The sequence below is a fragment of the Heloderma suspectum genome, chromosome 11, assembly GCF_057233095.1.
Source record: "Heloderma suspectum isolate Gila_16-S chromosome 11, 16-S_ref, whole genome shotgun sequence".
NCBI classification, from domain to species: Eukaryota; Metazoa; Chordata; class Lepidosauria; order Squamata; family Helodermatidae; genus Heloderma; species Heloderma suspectum.
In genome coordinates this window covers 37,565,993-37,585,703 of record NC_139468.1, presented here as the reverse complement: position 1 = coordinate 37,585,703, position 19,711 = coordinate 37,565,993, and the positions used below count along the sequence as shown (strand labels likewise).

The following is a 19,711-nucleotide window of genomic DNA, read 5'->3' as shown; positions in this document are numbered from 1 at the left end:
TCAGGACTTCATTTCAGTTTCCGCTGCAGTGCCCTACTTGATCTGTAGAAATAGGGTCAGTTTGGGCATTTTGCACATTGTCTTTTTTTGCAGGTTCCACAATTTGTGCAAATTTATGAGCAAATTTGCCCAAATTTCCCAGCAAGTTTGCTCAAAATGCTGAGCAATTTGCACAAATTACGGCCAAATCTGTGCAAATTTGGCCGTGATTTGCACAAATTGCTCAGAAATGTGTGCAGATTGCAGAACATGCAGGGGAATATGTGCAAAAAAGTTTCCCAAGTTCAGGGAAAATCCTGCAGCTTGACTCGCAAATGCAAATTAAGCCGTACATGCGGTAGAACTCCATCAAGTCAAAAAAGACCCAGATTTCCCAATAATGGACACCCCCAGTTTAGCATTGGGGCTAAGCGGCTGATTCTGTGTTTCTCTGAATGTCCATCCAGAGGACACAAAGCTAAAGAGACAGGTGGTGGATCCAAAGTTGAGAAGTGAACCGCTTTTAGTAGCATTAGACAATGAAATCTTGTCCTTGTAACTTGTTACTATTGAGGCGAGAAATCCACAAATTTTGGCTCGGTTTACAAGGAAAGCTGCTATTTGTGATTCCCACTCCCTCCTTTCCCCAAACTCCTGCAGTATAAGCAGAGAACTTGGGGGAAGGTAGGAGTGTCTCCTGGAGTGCCCATGTGCCCTACTCTACTGAGAACAGTCCTCTGTTTCAAGGGCTGTTCAATGCAAGTCTGGTTTAAAGATAAAGAACCTTATGGAGCCAGGAGAGTAGTGGCCCTGAAGCTACCCATCAACTATTAGCACCTGAACTGCAGATTGAGCAGGCACACTGGTCACCACGTTCCCCGTTATGGTGAGATGCATTATGTTTCTATTTAAGGATTTCTAACTGTGCATCTATACATACAAATCAGCTCATGGGCATTTTATGTATATCCGTATCCTTTTGTGTTCTGTTTTTTGGGGTGGGGGGTGGGGAAGGGATGCATTTCCTCATTTTGGTGATGTGCAAGCGGTCTGCCAGGTGTTGACCATGGTGCCGGGATTTTGCAGGGATCACCAGCAGGGGAAACACTGTATCTTATAGTGGTAAAACACACGCTTGGCTTGGAAAGGTCCCTCCCATGGCGGTAAAAGCAAGGCCAAATAATCAATAACCTGATGCCCTTCAATGGTACCCCAGCTTCACTACCTGTGGCCAAAGCTGCATCTCCCCCCTTCTAGCCTCGGGCTGTGAGTTTCTTCTTGGGTCCAGCCCTGGAGCCTTTGACAGCCAGTGCTGACGCAGACGGGGTTGCATGAGACAACTTCATGTGCGAGTGTTTGCAACACTCACGGCAGTGTGGAATTAAAAATTAGCAACAGGAAGTGGGATTTCCCTCCCCCTCCTGTTCTTTGGCAAAAGAAGAACACTGAATGTATTGGAAATGTTTTGGAGCAAGTTGCCACCTGCGCCTGTCCTTCTCAAGAGTGCAAAGAGTCGTGGGCACAGCCAAGGGTTGCAAGCCGAAGTCCTTTCAAGACCTATTCTTTAGGAAAACCAGAGAAGGGGGTTGTGTTACCAATGGGGTTCCCTTTCTGGGCATTCTGTTTTGTGTTTTGGGGTTCAAGAAGCACCCTGCCTGCTTCTTTACTGGTTGCCTCTCTCTCTCTCCCAACCCTGGATAGCTTGGAGAGCACAGGCAGGGTTTTTGTTGTTGTTGTTGTCCCTCATAAGAATATGCCTGTGGTTGTAGTCTGATCTGAAAAAAGACATTAACTTTGAAAAAATGGGTGACACCTAGCAATTGCCGACAGTGCTTCCAAGTGCCACGATTTAAGAAGGGCGTGGGTCAGTTGGAAAGGGTTCAAAGGAGGCACTGAAGACGGTCAGGTGTATGGAGACCAAGGCCTCATGAGCAGTGGAAGCGGAGTGGTGAATGTGCTCCAGGTTTCAGTCAGAACTCTAAAGGAGCTCTCCAAGGTGCTTCTTTACCTTGGAGAGCTCCTTCAGAGTTCTGACTGAAACCTGGAGCGCATTCACCACCCCTCCACTGCTTATGAGGAAAAAATGTAAGAACTAGGTGTGTTTAACCTGGAGAAGAGAAGACTGAGGGTAGACGTGACGGCACTCTTCAAATACCTGCAGGGCTTGCCCATAAAAGAGAGCAAGGGCTCTTTCTCTGCTGCTCCAGAAGGCTGGAGTAGATCTTAATGCATTTAAATTACAGGAGGGTATATTTGTATTTATTATTTATTGGCAGTATTTTTATCCTGCTCCTTGGCCAGGAAGACTCCCAGAACAGCTTACATATAATCAGTAAAACTGCACAGTCCCTGCCAGCAGGGAGGGGGCATAGCTCTGGTAGAGCACCTGCTTTACATACCAAAGATCCCAGGTTCGATCCCCAGCTTCTCCAGGCTGGGCTAGGAAAGAATCCTGCCTGAGAGCCTGGAAGAGCTGCTCCCAGTAAGTGTGAACAATGCCGAGCTAGCTAAACCAAAGCCCTGACTCAGTATAAGGCAGCTTCTTCCTATGTTCCGGGTTCACCATCGAAAAAGAGATGACACACAAGGAAAAACGAGTGGGGAGGGTAGAGTGGAAAAAAGGTATTTCTGCAGTGGTGATGGAATGGCCCCCACTTTCCCCTCTCATCTCCTGCAGTACAGCCTGCTGGGATGGCTGGTGGTGGTGACAGTAGGTTTTGTTGTGGATTTTGGTTGGACGTTAGGAGAAACATCTGAGTGGTAAGAGGATTTTATTCCACAATGGGTGGAATAAGCCAGGTACTGCGTCTGTGTGTGTGTGTGGTATGTCTTCCTCGCTGATGGTCTTCAAGGAGAGGCTAGAGAGCCATCTTTTGGGGATGCTCTAATTCCAGATTTCCTGCAGCAAATAGGGCGTGGTGCTAGGGCTGGCCCTACCATTAGGCTGAATGAGGCAATCTCAGGTGGCAGATCTTGGGAGGTGGCAGTAAGGTGTTGGAGGAGAAATCTGTGAGCCATGCAGCCTGCTCTGTGCCCTCTAAGTTAGCCTGCTACCTTCAGGTGCAGTGGGGGATACTATCTCATCATCAGTGTTGAAGACAGATTCATCTGGTAGGCCAGTAGGCGTTCATATATGGAATGGGAGTGGGGGGCATCTTGTTTTTTTGCCTTAGGCAGCAAAATGTTTTGGGCCAGCCCTGCATGGGGCCAGACTGTATGGTTCTGTGAAATCTATCCAGGTTGCCTCTGAGGAGATGCGTGTCTTGATTCTCGGACTTCGTACTGGCCATTTCACAGATGCACATACACACACATGTTCCTATTTTCCACACCTGTTCCCTCACCAAGGGTCACTGCTTGAGTTCCCCCCACCCTCCCAGTTTGGAGAGATCCTTTTGGAGCTCTTTGTAATCTCTTTTTGTTTTAACCACCCTAAATAATCTGGTGCCATCGGCAAACATGGCCTCCTCACCGCTCACTCCTAATTCCAGATCGGTTATGGACAGGTTGAAAAGCATTAGTCCCAAAACAGATCCCTGTGGGATCCCACTGTTTACACTGCTTCTATTCTTGCAGAACAGGAAACTTGATAAATGAACATTTTATGGAGATCTTAACCCATTTGTGTTCCTCAGCATAGCTAAAATGCTGCGGGAGAAGTCAGACACTTTAAGTCTACGAATGGACAAAAGAGCAGCTGGTCCCCAACCAGAAAGCAATTACTTGCAAGGAGAAAGATGTTCCATCTGCATGGATGATCAAAGAGAGCGAAACTTGAATCTGGTTTATGCCACTGCTCCTGTCAAGTCACATATGCTCCAAACTGTGCCATTGTTTAACAGGGACAGTCCCTGGTAAATCACAGCCCCTGACTTTGCCTTTGAAGGAAGGAAAGTGTGATCTGCAACAGTGTAGCCTCACCCCCAACAAGAGTTCAGGCAGTGGAGGCTGGTGGCTCCGATGTCAGTGGGGTGGTGAATCCATTCCAGGTTTCAGAAGAATGAAACCTGACAGAAGAACCAGTCAGAACTCTAAAGGAACTATCCAAGTATATATATAAATGCATAAAATACATATAATCTTTGCAAAACTACGGTGTTGCTAATATTGCTTTTGGAGATCCTATAATTCTGGGATGGACAACTTGTGACCCTCCAGATGTCGTCGAAGTGCAACTGTGAAGCACCTTGGAGAGCTCCTTTAGAGTTCTGACTGGTTCTGACTGAAACTTGGAGCAGATTCACCACCCCACTGACACCAGAGCCACCAGCCTCCGCTGCTTTCAGGGTTCCACCCAGCCGTGTCCTCTAAACCATAAGTGGAAGGTTGGCCGCATCTGATGCACATACAAAACCCAACTGGCAGGACCTTTGTCAGGGTCAGAAAGGCTGGGGAACTGCCAAGGGCCCACAGGCTCAGAAGGGCCCTTCCCTGCCAACCCCGAAGACCCTCCCCTCCCCAACGATGATGCCCATTCCCTTGAGAGGCACATTGGCAGGAGAAAGTGATGGGCATGGCTCTTCAGAGACTCAGCCCTAGCTCTGAGGGGTCCTTCCTCAGAGCTAGGTTTTGTGGAGACTGGAGAGGTATCCCAGGAGATCACCTGTGCTGCAGCTTATCTCCTGGGGCAACTCTCCTCAGGAGCAGCTTCCCACCCTTTATTTATCCAGAGCTAAAAGAGGAGAGGTGGCTGCTCTGGACAAGAGGTGTCCTGGAAGATTGCCCACAGTGCAGGCAGTCCCATGACACCTCCCCAGTCTCCACAACACTTGGCTTTAAGGAAGGACCCCTCAGAGCCAGGCATTTGGAAGTGGAAGGGGGGGAATGGCAGAGGAGGCAGCAATAGAAGGGGCAGGTGGAAGGGGGCAGCAGCGGAGGGGGGGGCAGGTGGAGGACACCCAGATGTCTGGTGCTGGCTCTGCCAACTGGACTGGCAGATGGATCTTATTTCACCACTGGTGAAGGGATAGTGTCCTCCACCAGACCCAAGGCTAATGATCTGCTGCTTTTAATTGCTGCTCATATTGTGGTCTGCCGCTGTTCTGGTTTTGTTTTGATTTTCTGAATTTTTTATCATAATGCAAGCTGCCTGGGGAACCAATTGCTTGAAGGTCAAGTATATCTAAATGCATAACATAAATACAATCTTTGCAGAAACATTGTGTTGCTAATATCACATCTGGAGATCCTATAATTCGGGGGTGTGGCCCTCTAGATGTTGTAGAATGCCAATTCCCATCATCCCTAACCATTGGCTATGCTGGTTAGGGCGGATGGGAGTTGCAGTCCAACAACACACTCTCCCCCCCATAATTGGGCAAGAGTTGTATAATCGGCTCTGTATCCCCTGTGTTACAGAGGTCCGCATAGTTCAAGCAGTGGTATTCCTCGTAGTAACCTATGGCTGCGAGAGCTGGACCATAAGGAAGGCTGAGCGAAGGAAGATAGATGCTTTTGAACTGTGGTGCTGGAGGAAAATTCTGAGAGTGCCTTGGACTGCAAGAAGATCAAGCCAGTCCATACTCCAGGAAATAAAGCCAGACTGCTCACTTGAGGGAATGATATTAAAGGCAAAACTGAAGTACTTTGGCCACATAGTGAGAAGACAGAATACCCTGGCGAAGATGCTGATGCTAGGGAAAGTGGAAGGCAAAAGGAGGAGGGGCCGACCAAGGGCAAGGTAGATGGATGATATTCTGGAGGTGACGGACTCGACCTTGGGGGAGCTGGGGGTGGCGACGGCCGACAGGAAGCTCTGGCGTGGGCTGGTCCATGAGGTCATGAAGAGTCGGAAGCGACTGACCAAGTAAACAACAACAATCCCCTGTGTTTAGATGATGTCTGCAAAATGTTCTGTCTGGGACTTTGAAGCCAGAGATGCAAAACCTGTGTCTTGGTACTACTTTGTAGTGGAGATGGGGGCTTATGTGACTGAGCCCTTCCATGTACCTTTTTTTTTTTTAAAGACTGTGCTTTAAAAGCTAGATGTTGGGAGGAAGAGACGGAAGCCCATCCGTCTCCCTCGCGTGCGCTTTCATCATGTGCAGTTTTTAAAAGAATACACAGAGTTTTTTTTTTAAGGTGCATTGAATCATGTGACCCCTGCACCTGCAGTCAGTGGTGGCACATCCTAGGCACAGGTATGCCACCTGCGTGAGAACTAGGCTCTCACTTAAGGCACCTTTCCCATCCTGGTGCCCTCCAGATGTGTTGGGACTGCAACTCCCATAATGCCCTGGCTGGTTGCTGTCAGGTGTCACATTGTTGGCATTATTTTTGGTGGCCAGGATTTGGTGAGGGTTGGAAGCTGTTAGGATTTTGCCTCCCCCACTCCCCAGTTTCTAACTGGGCGTTCAAATATCAGGTGTCCTTTATATTGTCCTGTTTGTTTCACCGTCTTTTTTAGCCTGTTTTTCTTCTGCTCAATAATGATGTTGTGTTCAGCTGTGTGAATTTGTTTTTACTATATCGTATTGGTACGTTTGGTTGAATAGTCCCCCCACCCCCATCCCCCACACTTCTGCCCTGAATCCTCTGGATGAAGGACGGTTAAGAAATAATTTAAGGGCACAATTCTATATGTTTAGACCAGAAAAAAAGTCCTACAACTCCCAGCATTCCCCACCCAGCTGGGGAATGCTGGGAGTTGTAGGACTTTTTTCTGTCTAGACGTACATAGGATTGTGCCTTAAATAAAAATACTGGCAGTGCAATCCTATGGATGTTTACCCAGAGGTATAAGTCCCTTTAAGTTAAATGGGGCTTGCTCCCAGAGGCTTATGTATATTATAGGACTGCAGCCTTAGTGTGGTATAGTCTGGTCATCTAGCTCAATATTGTCTACTCTCGCTAGTAGCAACCTGACATTGTTTTTTTTCTCTCAGCATTGCTGCCCAAGTTCCTTTTCACTGAAGATGCTGGGGATTTAACCTGGGACCTTTGCTTGCAAATTATGTGCTCTGCCACTGGCCTATGGTGAAATTCAGTATTTGAGCTCGGTGTACATGCAGGGCTGGCACCAAGGGTAGGCATGGCCGGGCCCCTGCCAGGGGCCCACACTCCATCAGGGGCCCACTGATAAGAACCTTGTTCCTCCTCTTGACCATTGAAACCTGCTTGTTCACCTGCCTCTTGCTCTGGCCCAGACAACGGTGGTGGTGAGGAAGAGGAGAAGGAGATGCCATGGCCTGCTTGCTGCCTGGCTCTCTGCATGTCAAGCAAGCAAGTGGTAGCATTGGTGAGAAAGAGAGGGAGCAAGAGCAGCTGGTGATAACAATGGTGAGATGATAGACTCACTGAGGGAGAGGGCCCACTGAGAGTGTCTTGTCCAGGAGCCCTCAAAAACCCGGAGCCAGCTCTGCGTACGTGCATTTCTTAGTCTATTGTTACCTGAATTGGGATGAGAGTGGCTGGCCATACGTTCCCCCCAAAGAGAGATGTTATTTATAATTTATTTAATGCAGTTTTCCCAGCAATAGTTTCCCTTTCCATTTCATGAAATATCATTGGGTTCCTTTTGCAGACAAGAGAGGAAGGTGATACAGTATTTTTAAATTTAGTTTACAGAGACATCTTGGCATTTTTTCCCCAGGATGTGGTAAATGCTGCCGCCTTTCCAGCCTATAGCCAAAAGGTAGTTAAACAAGGGTACGGTAAGCTGTTTTTCCACAGTGACTGGCTCTTGAAAGGAAATGGCTTTCCTGTTTGAAATATTGCTTAGAGAGTGAAAGCAAAGCCTTACAAATAATATGCGGCCATGGTGTGGAGATAGTTGGGAAGACGGAATGTAACTGTCATGCCTAACTTAGCCGCACTCGAAACATCTTCTGAGAGCTGAGGGCTCTCTCTTTTTTCTGAACTAGGATTGGAAGTGCACTCATACCCCAAAGAGTTGGGCTGTAGCCCTGTGGTAGAGAATATGCTTTGCATGCACAAGGTCCCCGGTTCAATCCCCTTCCATCTCCAGGTAGGACTGGGATCTAGTTTTGAACCCTGACAGCATGTGCAAATCTGTGGTCTATTGGACAGGGATGTGTCTATTGCGCACAGAACTATTCTGGGATAAGCTTTCACAGATGTTGTCTATTTCGTCAGATGAATCAGTGTCCAGGAAAGATTATGCCAGAATAAATTCATTAGTCTTTAAGGTGCCATAAGACTCTTCTTTGTTTTTTGCTGCAACAGACCAATATGGCTACCCGGGTGGACAACATAGAGAATGGCTCTGTTGGCTGCACCAGCGAGAAAGATTTGTAGCAAGCATCTTTAGCTCATAGCCGTAAAGGTGCCCAGTTAACTTGGGAATAATGAAGTCCTTTGTACTTGCTGATTATGGGGATGAAGCCAGCAAAACCCGTCATGACCCTCTCTGTCTGTGGATCACTCAATCCCATTCAGCCACTGGTCAGACCCAGACTTCAACAAGGTCACTGCATCATGTACCTTTAATCTGAGGGTGGGCAAGTTGTGGCCCTCCAGATGTTTTGGCCTACAATTCCCCCCAGCCCTTGCCAGCATAGCCAATGGTGAGGGATCATGGGAGTTGTAGGACAAAACATCTGGAGGGCCACAAGTTGTCCACTCCTCTTTTAGTCTGTGAGCCTGGTGCTGTGATCTAACTAGAAAGTATATGCAGATGGTTTGGGGAATGTCTGTATGACCTGTGCTTCTTCTAGGGCTCAGCCCACTCCCAGAAAGAGGTTGGTTACCCCTCCGACAGCATAGCATCTTGTAGTCATTGTGCTGAATCATTTATGGCATTTGGGAATTCCCATGATGTGTCTCTTGGAGAACATGGAAATAGCTCCCCCGTGGCTATTTTTATCCTCACGACTTGTGTAGGATTAAATGCTCTGTTTCCTTTCTAGTAAAAATAACACTTGCCTGTGCGTGTTGTTTTTGTGTGTGTAAAAACTAAAACAAAACACTGGGAGGAATTAGTAATGCAACCTGTTTTGATGGTGAATCTGTTCAAGGAATCTGTCTGAGACATTCCAACCTATGATCCAAATCTGTGTGTCTCCGTTAATGCTTCAGCTAACTTAGGTTCTCCCTCTGTTTCTTTCCCCATCATGCTTAGGAGTTGGTAAAAGGCTCAACACCAGGGATACTGCAGGGCTCTTGGGAGTCCAGCTTAACTATGGATCTGGAGAAGCTGTCTGTCTGGGGATCATTCAAACAAAGAACCAAGCCTTTGTTACAAAACCTGAGCATCAGAAGGACTAAGAAAAGCTCTGCCAAGCTGTTGGAGAGGAGGCAGCGACATCCCTTGAACCGGCACCTGAGTTCCTCCATGCCTGACATGCTGAACGTGGAGACAATGGTCAAAGAAGAAATGAACTGTTCGCGTTCCAAAGCCATGTCCACATACTTCCCAAGTGGCTTTTCCGCCACAGAGGTGTACGTTCAGAATAGCTGCAGCTCCTCCGTGAAACAGACTGGGGAGGAATGGCGATGGAGCCAGCAGGAGACCGTGAGCTTGGAAATCGGGGTTAAAGAAATGAAGGAACCAGTTATTTGTGGCTCAGGGTCTGAAGCGAAGCGGAGGTCCAGCGAAGATGTCGTTGAACTGCTTCAAAGAAACAGTTTCAACAGTGACCTTGCAGAAGACCCACTTGAGGTAACGTGCGCTGGGTCAACCAAACCCAAGTCAGTAAGACTTAGTATAGGAGTGAGCAACTTGTGTCCTTCCAGATGATGTTGGTTTGCAACTCCAATCATCCCTCATGATTGGCTGTGTTGGCTAGGGCCGCTGGGAGTTGCAGCCCAGCTACATCTGGAGGAGCACAAGTTGTCCACCCTTTCTTTCTGGTGTGTTTCTAGGACGACGTTTGCCGCTTTTAAAAAAAACAACAAGTCCAAACGTGAGTTTTATATTTGTGCAGAGACAGACATGTATGCATAATAGGCACTTCCTTTATTCCCACTGAAGACTTTTCTAAGTTGTACTTTCTCTCCCAAATGTCACTGTATGTTTTGGAGAATGGGGCAGGGGATGTAAGGGGTATGGAGAGATAGGCCGCTCAACAAGATCAGCCTCAGATGGCCTTCTCTCTGTCCCATCAGCCAGGACAGCTAGGCTGGTGAGGACGAGGGAGAGGGCCTTCTCTGTGGTGGCCCCCACTCTGTGGAACTCCCTCCCTAGGGAACTCCACCATGCCCCCTCTTTAATGAGCTTCCACCACGCATTAAAAATGTGGTTGTTCAGGCAGGCATTTGGGGTGGGCTAGGGTGATTTTAGAAATACGATGTTTTTAATGTTGAGTTTTATTGTATGAACTGTTTTTATTGTTGTACATTGCCCAGAGTGGCTGGGTGACCGGCCAGATGGGCGATTAATAAATTTAATAAATAAGTAATAAATAATGGAGAGGCAGTGGGGGTTTAGAGGACTGAATTACAGTCCACTTTTTGGCATTAAAAATATTGAAGTGCACAGATTGAAAACCCCATTGCTGCAATCCAGAAAGAGAGAGATCCATGTGCTGAACATGTTTAGCTGATTGCGACTGGTGGAAGTCGAGATGTGCGACTACATATGCATTTGGTTATGGAATTAATCTCAACTGGATTCCACCCTCAAGTTTTTGCAGTGCCATACTTCCAGCGTGCTGTCTGGCACAGACCATGGCAGGTTAGAATCCATGTTGGGGTTGGATTCTGGAGGAGTATTTTTGGATTTTTTTTCCCCTGGAGGGGGAAAACTAAAGGGTAAATGGTTTGAAAGGGCAGTGTTTGAAGGAACTGGGTATGTTCAGCCTGGAGAAGAGAAGACTGCTGGGGGACTTGATCCCACACTTCAAATAGCCGAAGGGCTGTCCCACAGAAGAGACAGGCAAAGCCTTGTTCTCTGCTGCCCCAGAGGGCAGGTGTAGTCCTCATGAGGTTTAATTCCAGGAAGATAGGTTTCAGCTGAACATTAGGAACAACTTTTTAGGGTGCAGTCCTATGGGTTGTACCCTCATTAGACAGAAGTTCCCAGACATGGAGGCTTCTGTGGATTCAGTGCCCTGCTGGGCTTGTGCTGGCAGGGTGGAAGGAGAGACAGAGGTGATTTTTGCCCCTCTGTGCTCCTGTTGTTGCATTTTTACTTTGAACCCATCTAAAGGAGGTGCACTTGTGGGAGTGGGGTTAGGGCTGGAGAGGCCATAGGATTCTTCATATCCTGGCCTCTCCTGTCCCCTTCCCTCACCTCCTCGCCCATTGGCACTCCCCTTTTCAGACCTGCCCGAGGTTGCTTTTTCAACCTCAGAAAGCAGCCGGCACAGTTCTTCCCATGGTGGTTGCGGGGGCGGAGGGTAGTGGAGGGGGCGGGGAGAAGGATTGGATACCGGAGTCCCCCTTCCGACGTCGTGACAGTGTCTATGGCCTTGGAGTGGTGGTGGGGACCTCCAAATAATGCTATGGTCCCTGGGACGCTCCCCTGGAATCGTAGGAGTGCTCTCTTAAGAGTAAATGCAATTTGACAGCAGAACTGCTTGCTGGAGGTCTTCAGACAGAGACTGGGCAGACAACTGTCATGGGTGCTCTAGCTTTCGATTGCCTGAATCAAGCAGGGGGGTGGGCTGGATGGCCCAGGAGTCCCCTTCTGATTCTGTGGTCTGTTTTTCCCTTGTGTTTTTAAATTTGTGAACTCGTGTTAACTGAAGAAATGCTGCAGGAGTGCAGTTGAAACCCCTATGCGTTCGAAAAGACTTTCCTTTCCCCTATTGATTTCACCGGAGACATCTTCACAATTGTGGGCAAGTTTTTTACAAAAATCATACATCGCACAAATATATTTTTATAAACCCTTTTAAGGACATAATTAAAATATTACGAGGAAATGGGGCATACCTGGCATTCTGCCACCTGTGTTACAAAATCCAGAATTAAACCAACATGGGACTATCTGGGTGACATTTTGAAATGGCCAGGGACCCATTCCCACGGAGGGCCATGTGTTGCTGCGTACGGCTAATTGTGGGCAACTAGATTTGGATTGGGGCCTGTGTGTCCCCACACATGACATAGCAGAATGAGATATGAATGGGATGCTATGCTATCACAGTTTTAAACGCTTCTCTGGCTGAGGAAAACTTTGCTGGTCGAAAACTAGAAGAACAAGGAGTTGGTTGAGCCATTAGGCAGAGTGAGGCAACCCCCTCAAGCAGTGGATGTTGGGGGGCAGCAGAAGCAGTCCCCTGACCATTCATCCTGAGCCCCCCTGCTAGCCATTCTCCTCTTTTGGAGGACAGAGATGTATGTGCCACACAGCCTGTCCTGCATGTCCTAAACTAGCCTGCTGCCCCCTGGTGTGGTGGAGGACACTGTCCTGTTGGCAGGGTTGAAGCAGAATTCATCTAGTCCAGTTCACCTCGTACGTGGAATATAAGTGGGGGAGGGAGCACTGTATTTATCCTTTGCCTCAGGTAGCAAAGTGTCTTGGGTTGGCCCTGGGTTGAGCTAGAATATTCCTTTTTTTAGAAACCTTGCGGAATTGTTCACAGGTGGGAGTATTCAAAATGGCGTCTCCTCCAAGACGGTCTGAAGTGGTCCAGTCTGCTCTGCCTTCTCTAGGTTTTTAACCATCTCTAATGAAGTCTTAATCTCCCCGACTTAAAAAACAAATTCTTGAGGATTTTAAGCACCACTTTTTTTTATTTGGGGTGATGCTTGATAGGAGTTATTCCACAAGCCTTAACCAGCCTGTCTTAGCCAAACCCAAATCCTCCCCTAGGTTATCATGCAAGTGCTCTGCAGACCAGGCTGCAATTGCATTTTGATTGCCTCTGGGTTTCTGAGACTGCCCCCAACGCTGGCTCGTGCATTGAGATGTCTTGTCAGAAATAGCTCAGTGCAGGCATTCCTCCTCCTTGCGTGGTTAGAATTGCATGAGGGGAGATGAGAGCCTGTCTGTCGCATCCCCATCCTTCTGCCTTCCTCAGATTGGCAAGTGAACATTGGCAGCAAAGAGAAACAAGTTCTCAGGATGCGAAATAATAACAACAACAATAATAATACTGTAGGAAGCCCAATGCATTTCGGCCTTTCTCTTATTTTTAGGCCTTCTTCAGGGGGTAGAGAAAAAAGTCTACAGAATTCTTTCCAGCAAAAGATTGTCAGTCTACTGACACAGGAGACAATCCTTTGCTGAAAAAAATTCTGCAGACCTTTTTCTCTAACCCCTGAAGAAGGCCTAAAAATAAGAGAAAGGCCAAAACGCATTGGGCTTCCTACAGTATTGTTGTTGTTGTTGTTATTATTATTTTGCATTCTGAGAACCTGTTTCTCTTCGCTGCCAATGTTCACTAGCCAATCTGAGGAGGGCAGAAGGATAGGGATGCGACAGACAGGCTCTCATCTCCCCTCATGCAATTCTAACCACGTGAGGAAGAGGAATGCCTGACGAAACGCATTGGGCTTCCTACAGTTGTTGTTTTTGCATCCTGAGAACCTGTTTCTCTTCTTTGTGATTTACTTTGGATGCTCACCTCCTTCTGTTTTCTTGAACGTTGGTGGCAGACAGCTGCTGCATGATCAGAGTTCATAGGAACACAGGAAGCTGCCGTATGCTGAGCCAGACCCTGGGTCCATCTAGCCCAGTATTGTCAGCACTGACTGGCAGTGGCTCTCCAGGGTTTCAGGCAGGATTCTTTTCTAGCCCTACCTGAAGAAGCTGGGGATCGAACCCGGGACCTTCTGCATGCAAAGCAGGTGCTCTACCACTGAGCTCCAGCTCCTGTATTGTGTGGGGAGCCTCGATGAGAAGAGCAGCTCCCTGCTGCAGAGATGTTCACTTGCCAAGGTGTGGAGGGCGACAAGGCAGAGCCACACTTCTCCTCTCTCTCTCTCTCTCTCTCATTTTGTGTGCAGCAGAGTGCCTGAAAAAGTACTCCTCATTTTTAAAGGAAAAGAACTTTTCTCAACTGAAAACGGACTTGGCTCTGATTTTGCCTTTTGCATCTCATGATTTTAGGGTCCAAAATTCCTCTGACCCTCAGATCTCATGACCCAACTTAGCTTTCCCTTTGGAGACTTGAAAGGAAATGTTAAGAGGGTGTTTACTTTTTTAAAAAGTACATATGAGCATGTGTATGTATGCATTATATGTGGGGAAGTCATAAGCAGGGATTTTTTTTCTTGCCAAACTTTGGAGCCAGTCAGATTTTCTAGGAGCCAGCTGGAGTGAAGGGATGTGTGTGACAAAGGAGAGATTCTGGCCTTCGCTGATGTGTTCCTGTCTCTTCCTACTCCCCTGCCCCCTTTCTTCCAGGCAGGAAACTGAGAGGTAGTGAGGCTCAAGGTGATTTGGAAGCCATTGCTACTTTCTTGAGAGCCCTTACTCCAATGCGTGGCAGCCGGGTGCAATTAAGTGTAGGGATGTATAAGAAATGAACTCCACATAGATTTTTTAACAGTTCTATCCAATTTGCACCACCGACCCAATTTGCGGTTGGAAATCATACATTCCTGAGTTTCTGATGCGTTCTGCAAAACAAACAAAAAATGCATCTGACAACATGCATTTTTCAAATGCAAAAAATGCATTTGAAAAATGTGCATGTTTCCAAACATGCTTTACTGAATGGATGCATTCAGCCAAAATTACGTATGTTTAAAAAATGCAAACATTTCATACATTATGAAACATGCATATGAATTTCCGCTTGGATTTTTTTTTTTTTTTTAATTACAAGTTCATGTGGGAACGGAATGGAACGAGTTTGCTCTAAAAAACCAAACCAAACCCCACAATCTTGCTCAGACCAAGATTGACTGATCCATCTCTAATTAAGAGGAACTGAGGCAGGACGGAATGGCAACAGGTCCCATACACTGTAGCATATTTGGGGTGGGGGGAGAGAGAGGAGGAAATCTGCTTTCTTTTCAGCAACTCCAGTCCACAGAATCAGAGGTTTTAGATGCCAGTGATGATTAAGAACTTGGTCCCAGGGCATGGTCTGAAAGCACATGAGGCTGCCACCTTGCTGAATCTAAGCAGATCTGGGTCTGGTCAGTGCTCAGAGGGGAGACCACCTGGGGACTGCATGTAGCCACCTTGAGTTCCGTGATGGAGGAAAAGTGGGATATAAATGTAATAAAATATTTTTCAAAAGTTTTTCACCCTTGATGAAGAGTTAACTTTTGCTGAGTACTTGAGTGCAGATTGCTGGTCTTGTGAATGCTACACTATATGTCAATCATGACTCATTGCTTCCTAGAAAACTTTCAGAAAGTAGATTGGGGCATCAGATATTGAGCCAGGACTCCAGAGCCCTTACAGGAGCTCTTTGGCATGTCTGAATCCTCAGAATATTCAGTTCATGATGACTTCTGTTTTTGTTTCTTTTATATGGTTGTACGAAACTGCTCATAAATGTTCTCCAAATTCTAATTAGAATGCTCTCTTGCCCTACGCCCACTCAAAATAAAAATGATTGGAGAAGGTGAGCACGGGAATAAATTGTCGGAAAGTTGAGTTGATTGAGTTATTATTTGACAAATCTGAGTGGGAGTGTTGGTTCGTGCTTGAGAACAGAGTTTAGTCGTGTCACAGCTCCTTTAAATTTCAAATAAAAATGTCCTTGCAACTTTTCTTGATCATGGAGGCCTACATACAGCACAATATGTGCTCATGGTTAGGCACATATAATCTGGCATTCTCCACTTGGGTTCTGTCATTCTTGATTGTTAGTGATCACTGCACTAGCTTACAGTGTTGTGTTGTATTTTTTCTTCTTTTTTCAGGGCCGGCCCTGCTATCACATAGAGTGAAGTAGCCACCTTAAGGCAGCAAATGCTGAGGGACATGGAATGGATAGGGCTGTATGTACTATGTGACCTGCTCTGTCCTGCTGTCCTCACATGCGCTGAAGGATGCTGTCCTGTTGCCCGTGCTGAAATAAGATTAAACCACCGGCCTGGTCAGGTTTTGAGCACTGAACTGGGCACGGGGTTGGGAAGGAGATACCATCCTGTCCTTTGCCTCAGTCAACGATGTTTAGGGACACCCCGTCTTTCTTAGTGATGCTATCCAGGAAAAAGGGGGCTTGCATGTATTCAGTTTGCACCTCAGTGACTCCAGTTGGTTTAGTGTTAAGTATTAAGTAAACTACGGAGCCTTAGGCTATAATCCCACGCACACTCATCCAGGAGTCAGCACCACTGAATGTAGCGGGAGTCACGTCTGAGTAAACATGAATAGTAATGCACTGTAGTGTTGGTGCGAGGTAAAACAAAAACAGCAAAAGCAAGCAGGGGTCAGTGACCTGGTGCCCTCCAAATGTTTTGGACTACCACTCTGATCATCCCCAGCCAGCATGGCCACTGATCATGCATTATGAGAGCTGTAGTCCCCAGCATCTCCAGGGAGGGCTGGGAAAGACTCCCTTCTGAAACCTTTCTCATGGGAGGGGCTGTAGCTCAGCGGCAGAGCTCATGCTTTGCGTGCGGAAGGCCCCAGGTTCGATCTCCAGCAACTCCAGGTAAGGCTGGGAAAACTCCTGCCTGAAACCCTGGTGAGCCATCGCTTCCAGTCAGTGTCGACAACACTGGGCTAGATGGACCCAGGGCCTGACTCAGTATAAGGCAGCTTCCTAGGTTCTTGTTGGTGTTTATTCACTCAGTCGCTTCCGACTCTTTGTGACTTCACAGACTAGCCCACGCCAGAGCTTCCTGTCGGCCGTCGCCACCCCCAGCTCCCCCAAGGTCGAGTCCATCACCTCCAGAATATCATCCATCCATCTTGCCCTTGGTCGGCGCCTCTTCCTTTTGCCTTCCACTTTCCCTAGCATCAGCATCTTCGCCAGGGTATCCTGTCTTCTCACTATGTGGCCAAAGTACTTCAGTTTTGCCTGTAATATCCTTCCCTTAAGTGAGCAGTCTGGCTTTATTTCCTCGAGTATGGACTGGTTTGATCTTCTTGCAGTCCAAGGCACTCTCAGAGTTTTCCTCCAGCACCACAGTTCAAAAGCATCTATCTTCCTTCGCTCAGCCTTCCTTATGGTCCAGCTCTCACAGCCATAGGTTACTACGGGGAATTATTATTATTAATAAATAATAATTAAATTAATTATTATTATTTAATTTATTAATCACCCATCTGGCTGGTCACCCAGCCACTCTGGGCGATGTACAACATACAATAAAACAATAAAATCCTACAATAAAAACATTTTCTAAAATACCCTAACCCACCCCAAATGCCTGCCTGAACAGCCACGTTTTTAATGCATGACGGAAGCTCATTAAAGAGGGGGCATGACGGAGTTCCCTAGGGAGGGAGTTCCACAGAGTGGGGGCCACTACAGAAAAGGCCCTCTCCCTCGTCCCCACCAGTCTAGCTGTCCTGGCTGATGGGACAGAGAGAAGGCCATCCGAGGCTGATCTTGTTAAGCGGCCTGTCTGGTGCTGCTGGAGGCGCTCCTTAAGATAGGCTGGGCCGGAACCATATAGGGTTTTAAAGGTCAAAACCAACACCTTGAATTTGGCCCGGAAAACAACTGGTAACCAGTGCAACTCCTTCAGCACTGGAGTGATGTGATCTTGCCGGTGGCTGCCTTTAATCAGGCGAGCTGCCGCATTCTGTACCAGCTGCAGCTTCCGAACCGTCTTCAAGGGTAACCCCACGTAGAGCGCATTACAGTAGTCTAAACGAGAGGAGACCAGAGCATGTACTACTGATGGGAGCAGATGGTCGGGAAGGAAGGGCTGCAGCCGCCGTATCAGATGGAGTTGATACAGCGCTGTCCGGCTCACAGCTGACACCTGAGCCTCCATGGACAGCTGGGAGTCCAAAATGACCCCCAGGCTGCGAACCTGGTCTTTCAAGGGTAGCCGTACCCCATTCAACACCAGGTCAACATCCCCTAGCCTCCAATGGAATACCATTGCTTGAACTATGCGGACCTTTGTTGTCAGTGTGATGTCTCTGCTCTTCACTATTTTATCAAGATTTGTCATTGCTGTCCTCCCAAGAAGTAAACGTCTTCTGATTTCCTGGCTGCAGTCAGTGTCTGCAGTAATCTTTGCGCCTAGAAATACAGAGTGTATAGGATTGTGCAAATTGCACCCTTGTGGATACGGGCCACCCTGCAAAGCGCCTGAGTTTACACGTGTGATTGATGGGAGGGGTGTGTGTGTGCCTGCTCTCCGACCGTGCTGGTATGCCATCTGGTGACGTGTCTGAACCTGGCTGACGATAAATAATTTCTCCTCTCCTCAACCTTTCTCTGGCTTTGCACCTGGGTTGAAGCCAGTCGAAGCATTGAGCAACAGCAATAAAATACAATGTCAATACAACCTCTGTTACATAAAGGCCTCCTTGTTTTCAACAGCGTTCGTATGGCGGTTCCTACCTTGACGCATCGTGTTCATCTCAGCAGTTCGAAGAGCAGTCTGTAAGTGATTTAAAAATGCACTCAGTATGTCTTGAATCCCAGAGGCTGAGCATAGGTTTGTGCTGGAGATATTGCGGTGCGGGAACTCTTCTTCACGGAAAACCCCTTTGTGGGCTTCCTGTTGGTGCTTGTGTAAAAGCACAGTGTGTGGAAGAGCTGGGGCCCAGTTCATAGATTCTCCATGGGAGGGAGCTCGTCCTCTGTGCCTGGAAGTTGGGTCTGTCTTTCCCCAAATCACACGAACATGTCCCATTCGCAGCTCCGCATGCAAACCTGAGCAGGAGAGCATGTTCTCCAAAAACGCTTGCAAATTCCCAAAGTTGTATTTGTGTTTGAAAAATGTGCATTTTTGCAAAAATCTGCATTTTCACAGTTTATGGCAGAAAAATGCATAATGCTTAAAGTGTGCATTTTCCTGTTCGAAATGCCCATTCAAACAAAAGGAAAAGAAGAAGAAGAGTGCAATCAAAGACAGCAAACAAGGCAAGCTGAGCTTCAAAGCGCTTCTTGGAGATTCTTGGTGATTGCGGAAATCGCTTCTTCGCTCCTCCACATGCTCCACTAACATTTGGATAGTAGAATTGCTTCAGACGGGCTTGTCGTGTGGGAAGTAACCATGCTGGCACCATCGCCCTTTGGGGAGGTACTGACTGACATGGTAACTTCCCATGCAATCTGCTTCAGGTGCACTCTTGCTAGAGCCTTGTTCATTTCAGTGGGGCATCTGGTGAAAGTTCCACTCAGGCAGGGTCATGGGGGGCTGCCCTACACCTGGAGCAGAATGAGCTTGTAGAATGGGCTGTGCCAGATCAGGCTGTAGGTGGGGGAATGCCACATCTGTACGCTTCCCCTCATAAGGGAACTCCCTGCATATAGGAAGTTAGCACCTCAGGGGAAAGATTCAAGACTAGCCCAAGACTATTTGCAGGGATGTTTTCACCTGGGGGCACAATTACAGAGGTTATCTTCCACCTGCGTGTCGAAGTGGTACTGTCCATTCTACCATCTACTTGGTGGTGTTTGTAGACCAGGCCAGCAATTTGGATGCATGTGAATCTTGGGAACAGGAAGAGGGGAAAACCACACTGTGTAGCTGTTGGGTTCATGAGCTAGGGTAGCAAGGTGGCTAAGAGTCTGAGCTACGAATCAGGAAGTCCCTGGTTTGAATCCTGCCTCTGTCATGAATTCACTGCCACTTTCTCTCAGCCCTGGTTCCCTGATCTGCAGTATGGGAGATAATTATACTGACTTCTGTTACAGGGTTGCTGCAAGGATTACAAGCTAGATAATGCATGTGAAGTGCTTTGAACACTTGAAAGCACTAGATAAAAGTTATTACTTTATCTGGCACC

General features: G+C 47.4%; 1 protein-coding gene across 1 annotated transcript in view; it reads left to right on the top strand.

Moving 5' to 3' along the window:
• The window catches only part of MCTP2 (multiple C2 and transmembrane domain containing 2), a 197,724-nt gene that overhangs the window by 18,374 nt on the left and 159,639 nt on the right, over positions 1-19,711 (top strand). The window contains exons 2-3 of the mRNA XM_084817427.1: positions 9,059-9,598; positions 18,297-18,359. Of these exons, the coding sequence (XP_084673553.1) occupies positions 9,059-9,598; positions 18,297-18,359 (603 nt within the window). The remainder of the gene's footprint in view (positions 1-9,058; positions 9,599-18,296; positions 18,360-19,711) is intronic.